Genomic DNA, 8,054 nt, shown 5'->3' on the forward strand with positions numbered 1-8,054 from the left:
TTGATCTAAAGATATAAATATATAAAATTTATACATAATAAATGAATTCCATTATATATTTTATATTTTAAATTTATAACAAAATGAGTCTATATGAGAAAAATCCAAAAAAATCTATACTCATCCCTAAGAAAAGAAAAATATGATATATGCTTTTTTTTTTTAAAGACATTTAATAAAATAAATCGAACTTTATCAATTACAGCCCTCCATAAATTAGAAAAGCTCTACTCGAAAATAAAGTCACTTGAAACTGTTTTCACTAATAACAAAGATATAATAGAAGATGTTTTTTGATGTTTTTAAAAAATTCACATGATTGAAAACTAAAAATGTCTATATTCTTATATGCATCATATCTGAAAATTTTTTAATATAATTAATTTAATTATTAAGCATGAGAACTCTTCTTATATTAATTAGCATTAACTTCATTTGAGAATAAAAATTTTCAAAAAATTTTAAATATATTATGGAGAATGCTTCTTTAAAATAGTAAAAAGAATATTATACTTTTTTTTACATGGGTTACTATGACTATGCAATAACAAGCCCAACCCAGCCCAAACTGATTCTCACGCGCTTTACCATCTCCTCGGGTCGGTTAGTAACCGCCATATTATGATCGCGCGGGCTACTTCTACAGCGCGGCAATATACGTTTGTAGACCATTATTCCCCTGAAACCCTAATTTAAAAATAATAGTAATAATCAGCTAGCACTCGAAAGTCCAAACAGATTGAAATTTGCTTTCTGTAAGTGCAAGTTTATGCTTCTTTTCATCTGAGCAGAGCCAATTCCTGCTACGTTTTCGTTGCATTTTGCTTTTCTTTAATTTTCTTTAGCCTGAATTTTTTTTAGGTGTCATTATGGTTGGGATTTTTGCTAAAATAATTTTTTTTTGTTGGTTTGTTTCATGAATAAATTTTATTAATTTTTTCTCTGGTTCAAGTTGATTCATTTATTTCAGATGTTTTAACAAAAAAAATGTTGTAATTGTGCATTAATGTAAAGTATTTTGACTATTATTTGATTTGAATCGTTTGCCTTTGAATTTTGTTGCTTAAAGATGCTGATCCTAGGTATTTTATTTATACGTTGATTGAATTCTTTAATGCATAAAAGACGGTTAAATATTTCTCAATGTTCTGCTTGTTGATTATTCAATTTTAGTACTTCATTTTGGTGGTTAATGTTAGATGATATCGGATTGCTTAATGCTATCTCTTAGGATGCTTTAAGTTTTGATATCCTTTAAATAATCTAGGTAATAATGCGGTGACTACTGAAGGATATTGAATTAATGTTATTATTATACATGTTAAGGAAGAAGTAATTTTGTTCTTGGACCATAATATTTGATGATAGAGATTGTAAAGGCAAGTGTTGTGTGTTTGGTGTTCGGAAAATGTTGATTGCTGGAGTTTGCTTATGAAAGATCTATCTATCCCTATTTTTGGATTTTTCTCTCCTTTCTCATATATGATAAAATTAGATCATTTTATGTGGAAGGAAGACTTAATTTTTTATCAATTTTTTTATAATTTTTTGCAGGGAGGTAATTTATGGATGGTTTGGATTTATCAATTGTGCACAATGAAAGTCATTGCAAAGTCTAGCTTAGTTATATTTGATAAATATATCCTTTATAGAATATTATTTGCCTTTTTAATTTTTTTATGTGGGTTAATTTAGAGCAGCATGCTCTATATGAAGATGTACTTATGCATAGGCATGAACAGGCAAATTCTTATCTTTTTTGCTGTACTGTTACAGGCTTCTTGATTTCAGAAGCAATCTTTCTAGTGCCTCTTGTCCAAGAATCTTATCTGTGTCACTTGAAGTGATGGTACGAATGATTTACGTTTTCTTCTTTCTTTTTTTTCTTTTCCCTGTGCAATGTAACTCTTTAAAAGAATTAGTTTAGCAAACACGGCACATGGTAGGTTTGTGTTAGCTAAAGATGAAGATATTGTTTCCCTTGACAACTTCGTAATGGTGACAATGTAAATATCTATTCAATATCGGAATTATATATGGTCAAAATGCATATTTAAGATGGATTAACTTTTGCACTTGCTATATGTTCTTCTTGTGCTTGGTATTTTAGGCACTTCAGGCATTGTTCCCTAAGCAAGAATGGCCACACTTATCTCAATCAGCAGCTTGTTTATGTTAAAATCCCAACAGAAAATTTTGGTCTGGGCATAGTACTTTTTTAACCAATGTGTTGTTGGTTCTAAACTTTGAATGCTGCTGGATGCATCTTTTGTTATAATATCATTTGCATTGCATGAGTCAGGTTGGGCCTTTTCTTTAAAAAATAAATGTGCTACCTCTGCTGTCTTTGGTTTCTTTAGTATGTTATCCATGCATGGGCTTAATTTTCCTGGATAATATGGATTATGTTGATATCTTTATCATTTTGTAATCCACTGTCTTCTCAATTGTAATCAATCGTTCAATTCCATCCCACATCCCCATCTCCCCCCCCAACAAAAGAAAAAAAGAAGAAAAAGAAAAAAACCTCCACCCTTCAGAAAAAGGGAGACAGAGAGAGATGTATACAAATGTTTTATTATTCTTGTAGGACTATGTCAATGACAATATTGGATGTTGAGTGAAAGATTGGTAGTAGCCATGGTATTTGGTTTCTTGGAGAGTTGTTCTGATTTTTCTTTCAACATTTGGCATAAGCTAAAATGGGTTACAGAAGAGAAATTGTTATTTTGTTAATTTTCACCCTTTAAGAGAGAGAGAGAGAGAGTGTATGTGACTGATTTATTATTCTTATAGGACTATCTTATTCACCATTTAGGTAGAAGGTTGGTAGTAAAGACGCATACCTGGTTTCTCAGAGAGTGCTGATTTTTCCCCTACTTCTAGCACACCTCTGTTCATATAACACGAATAACAAGGGGAAGACCGGAGATTGTTATGTAGTTAATTTGCTTTTATTTCTATGTGCAGGCTGCTAAGCTTCTTGCAAACTTGATTGTGATGGGCTCTGGAATCTTGGCTAGGGCATTTGTCCAAGGATACCGTCAGGCACTTGCAAGTATGGTTTTCTTGCTAACAAAGCCTTGAGGGATATGTATACAGTGCAAAGTTCATTTTTGGTCAATTGGCTTAAATCTCCTAGCATTCTTTGATTTGCAAGTTGACTTCGTGATCAATTGTAGATGCTTCCAAATCTGGTGTTGCCCAAGAAACAGTGCAGAATATTAGGAGAGCAAGCAAAATCATGGCTGAACCAGAAGCAAGGCAGATTCTAGGCGTCAGTGAGCATTCAACATGGGAGGAAATCTTACAGGTATACATTATAAAGGTGGCTCCCTATTAAAGGATATCCATGATGGAAAATGATATTTAATTGTTGGTAGATATTATTCGAGTTTAACTGTAATTGCAATATTGCATCTTCATCGAACCTCTTAATGAATAATGTTTATTAATCAAATTGCATATTAAAATAGTAAATAATTTTGCAAAGTATATAACCCTACAAAACTTATATGTAAATCATTAATAATAAAAATAGAACTTGTAAAAATTTTATAAATTAGTGGATGTTAAATATGAACACCCCGTTTGCTTCAAATAAGTTAAAAATATAAAATTCATTTTAAGTGAATTTTAGTTAAAATTCACTTGGAAATGAATTCTTTCGTTTGGTATGATTTTATAATTGAAGTTCTTTGATCCATATTTCTTAAAATATCCTTGATAACAAAAAGAAAAAAAATCTTATTTCCTAAACATTGTATTTGATAAACTTAATCCTTATCATATAATTTAAATTAAGTTATTTTTATTTTTAGAATATCCTTAATATAATTTTTTTTGCAATGAATTAGTTTATTTTAATTATACGTTTCAAAATATTTATTTTAAATTTTGAGAGAGAGAGAGAGAGAGAGAGAGAATATGTGGGAAAGACATAAATGTGATAGTTTAAAAAATGTGATTGTCTTAATTTTGTGGAATTCATTTGAAATTGTGCATATTTTGATAGGAATTGAGTTTAGCTATATTTAATTCCTTAGAATTAAATTTGTGGAATTGAAATCAACATTTTTTCAAACTAAACATGCAAAACATTTGTGGAATTTGTTTGAACCAAATGGGGTGGAAATATTATTCACAAAATCAATTCCGAAGAAAACTATAAAATGATACGTGATTATTGTACAAAGAATGTAAAATGTTGTGGATGAGGGATTAGTTGCAACCTTATTTTGATCCTTTGTCAATAGCAGTAGGGTCATATCTTTTAATGGAGTACTGATGATATGTTAATGGTTACTGGAATGTAGAAGTATGATAACTTATTTGAGAGGAATGCCAAGAATGGGAGCTTTTACCTGCAATCAAAAGTTCATAGAGCTAAGGAATGCTTAGAAGCAGCATACCAGAAGAAAGGTCAGGAGGCTAATAATGCATGAGTTCATCAAGTTTTTCTGCACTTCAAAAAATTTTCATTGATTTGCTGTGGCATCTACACAACCTTTTTTGATCTCCTAGAATTATCATAGATATCAAATTTCTTTTTAACCTCCAGGGATTGAATGTAAATTTAGTAGGTACTAGTTGAATATTTTATTTTACTTTAACATGAATCCTGAATGATATGTATGCCAAATTCTAAATCTTTATTGATTTGGTTGTAATCCCATTGATGGAATAAAAATTTGAACACTGGAATGTTTCTGAGATGATTTTGAGTTCATCTTCATAGAAAAAGAATTCCAGAGTTGTATCCCTTCTATGTTTGGTACGATTTTAGGACGAATGAGTGAGTGGATCATACACAGAAACAGTGTTATTAAAGGCGCTCAGAGGCGCCGGGCGAGACGCCAGGAGAGGCAAGACGACCCTCTAGCGCCTCGCCTGGCTCCACTTGACCTGGGTTGCATGAGGTGACCACTTGGGAGAGACAGACGCAGGGCGTGAGGCGAGGGAGGCGACGCCTCTGTTACATAATGTTTATTTTTTTATTTTTTATTCATTCTTTAAACTGCAAGAGTTAAAAACCCTACAGATGAGACTCTCATTTCACCCCATGACTCCACGACTGCTTGAAAAAGGGAAAGAAGAACAACCCAAGGAGTAAGGTATGTCTCTCTCTCATCCTTCCTCTCCTTCTCTCCTCTGCTTCCTCCTTCCTCTCTCTCCTCTCCTCTCTTTCTTCAATTCTTCCCTTCTCTCAAGTTTGTCGCAACACTCATGTTTTTCTTCTTTTCTTTTTAACTTTTTTTTTTCTCCTCTCCTCCTCCTTTTTTCTTCTTCTATTCTTTCTTCTCTCACAGTCACGCCGTTTTTAATCCATCTGCAGCACTTATTTTCCTGCATTCTTTCTCTCTTTTTACTTTTTTTTTCTTCTCTTCTCTCCTCCTCCTCTCTTCTTCTATTCTTTCTTCTCTAACACGCCATTTTTAATCCATTTGCAACACTTATTTTCCTGCATTCTTTTTGCCTTGTTACTTTTTTATTTTTCCCTTCTCTTCTCTCCTCCTCCTCTCTTCTTCTATGCTTTCTTCTCTCACAATCACGCCATTTATAATTACCCAGCAGCAGCATTTTTTTTTCTTTTTTAATTTATTGTTTCATTGTTTATTATATGGGCATTGTGATATGTATTTTTTAGATGAATATTGTCAATTTTGATATACTTTTTATCAAATGAGTATTGTGATATGTTAGATTAAGGTGTGTATTTGCAAATGATTATTTAATTTTGAAATTAAGTCCTATTAATTGGAGACTTAGAGCATGAGTAATTGTCGATTGTGATATGTTTTTTATTAAATGGGTATTGTAATATGTTAGATTGGGGTGTGTTATCTATTTGCAAATGGTTACTTATTTTTAAATGGTTGATGTTCTATTAATTGGAGGTGTGATATGCTTTTTAATATGCTTTTTTACTTCTTAAACTAGTTAAAAGGTATGAATTTTTATAATATATATATATATGTGTGTGTGTGTTATAGCGCTTCGCATCAAAAAGGCTCTCGTCTCACCTCTCGTTTCTCGCCTAAGGTCATAGGCTAACCTATCGTTTTAGTGTCGCTTTTCGCCTTAATAATATTGTATAAAAAAAATGTTATATTTTTTTCATGGTTCTATCATTCCTTGAATTCAGTACAAAATGCATCGTATGTGAAGCATGAGCTTGACAATGGAAAGGAAAATGAAAAGCAAAAGGGATAATACCGCACTTTCTTTCAGTTGTCTTGCCCCCAGTTTTAGGCTTTAAACCTGCAATCGTTGCTGGGTTTGATAATCTCTACTTTTGGGCTAGATCGTTGCTAACTGGATGGGATTCTGTGGGCAGCCCATTTATTTTCTTATTATTTTTTTTTTAAAAAATGGAATTTTACTGATTTATCTTATAATAATTTTGTTATCACTTTTTTTTGGGACACTTAATGTATTAAAAGATAAAATTGAATTTTTTAAAAAAAAATTGAAAACTAAATAATTAAAATATAAAAAAGAATAAAATAATTATGATAAAAAATAAATAAAATTCGATTTAATTTGAGATTCAATTTGAACTCAAATAAGCTCACGGGATGTCCTTTTCTTTATGAATCCTCTTCCTTTGCTTTGCTTGCAAAAATTCTCTCGCACCTTAGCAAATCCTTCCTCTCTCGCTATTTTCTTTAATAACCATCAAAATCTGCTTTTGCCTTTTTTTCCCCCTTCATGTTTTTAACCATTTCTACAATTTCTCTTCCACCTCACTCTTCCTTTTAAAAAAATGATTCTATAATTCAACTCAAATTAAATAGCGGTGACCTCTGACTACAAGCATGTTTGCCACTCTGAAATTTAGTAATTGAGGTGCACGTGGTGTAAAGTGTTTATGAAATCGAAGCAAAATTTGGATAATGGGAACACTTTTAGCTTTTAAGGCAAATCTGAGTTCTTATTCTTTGCTTCATATCGACAAAGAAGAAAGAAAAGCACCATTAAAAGTAGCACTTGGGAGCTTCCAAATTGATTTAAAGTTTAACTTAAATTACAGTTCAAGAATATGGTCCCGACGGGCAACATTAGTCTCCAACAGCCGAAAAGTTTGACGCTAGAAAAGACATCTGCTGTAAGAGGCGCCGCCACGGCGGCCCAACTCATAGTTGGATCCACGTTTTAACTACCCGACGACTCCTGCATGCGTTCTAACAACCAATCATACTGCTCCACCACTCTCTTCAACTTACATCTCAAATTGACACAGATTTTTTTTTTTTTTTTTTACTTCTAGAATAATTGTATGAAATTGAATATATTATTTCGTGAAAGTTAAATTAAATATTTATATTGAGTCATATATTTATTTTTTTAATTACAAATATAATTTTAATTAAAGTTATCAAAATTATGTTAATATAAAAATAAAATTATATTAGATTTAAATATTAAATTTTAATTGATTTGATTTTAACCCACTCAACTTAAATAATTCGTAACTTATTTTAATATGCATATAATTTAAACCCAAACATTCAAAATTGATAACACAATTGAGAGTCAACAAGGCGATTTGAATTAATCTATATAAAATTGACTCATTTGGATTAATTTAAATTTTAATTTGAAAATTAAATTAATGAATATCAAATTAACATTTTAATCCAAAATATATGCTATCAGCAAATTAATGCCTACCAAGCAGAAATTTTTCTACATATTAATTAACTTATTCTAAAACTTAAATGACTCGATTCAATTCATTTAAATATAAATAAATAAATAAATAAAAATTTTAATATTTTCTTGTTTATATATTTTTGAAAAACATTTTAATAAATAATAAAATATTTTGGCTTTCCTACTGCAAAGAAAGTTGGAACTATATCTAAAAAAAAAAGGGGGAAATCCCTTTAATGAAAATTAATTAGGTGAAATATGGATGGACGACCAATACACTAATGTGGGATACATAATACGTTGTGCGGGGAGCATATATATGATTATATATAGATAGATAAGTGCAAATTAAAGTTGAAACATGGAAATTAATTTCCAACCACGAAGCCTATTGTTTG

The 8,054-nt window shown here is 30.9% G+C and overlaps 1 protein-coding gene across 2 annotated transcripts; it reads left to right on the forward strand.

Moving 5' to 3' along the window:
- The first annotated feature begins 622 nt into the window (after positions 1-622).
- Positions 623-4,715, forward strand: LOC110637669 (mitochondrial import inner membrane translocase subunit PAM16 like 2). Of its 2 annotated transcripts, none has more exons than XM_021787910.2 (5): positions 623-755; positions 1,777-1,849; positions 2,971-3,058; positions 3,183-3,313; positions 4,317-4,715. In XM_021787910.2, the coding sequence occupies exons 2-5, from the start codon at positions 1,847-1,849 to the stop codon at positions 4,443-4,445; spliced, it is 351 nt and encodes a 116-aa protein (XP_021643602.1). In that variant the 5' UTR covers positions 623-755; positions 1,777-1,846; the 3' UTR covers positions 4,446-4,715. The 2 variants fall into 2 exon arrangements, with proteins under 2 accessions (XP_021643602.1, XP_057995977.1); XM_058139994.1 differs by having other exon boundaries at positions 637-759.
- The last annotated feature ends 3,339 nt before the right edge of the window (positions 4,716-8,054 follow it).

The sequence above is a fragment of the Hevea brasiliensis genome, chromosome 17 (assembly GCF_030052815.1).
Source record: "Hevea brasiliensis isolate MT/VB/25A 57/8 chromosome 17, ASM3005281v1, whole genome shotgun sequence".
In the NCBI taxonomy this organism is placed as follows: Eukaryota; Viridiplantae; Streptophyta; class Magnoliopsida; order Malpighiales; family Euphorbiaceae; genus Hevea; species Hevea brasiliensis.

Excerpts from the sequence above, each read along its gene's own strand:
- LOC110637669 (XM_021787910.2), top strand. Across the intron at positions 3,059-3,182 it reads ATACCGTCAGGCACTTGCAA|ATGCTTCCAAATCTGGTGTT; the intron begins GTATGGTTTTCT and ends GATCAATTGTAG. Across the intron at positions 3,314-4,316 it reads CATGGGAGGAAATCTTACAG|AAGTATGATAACTTATTTGA; the intron begins GTATACATTATA and ends ACTGGAATGTAG.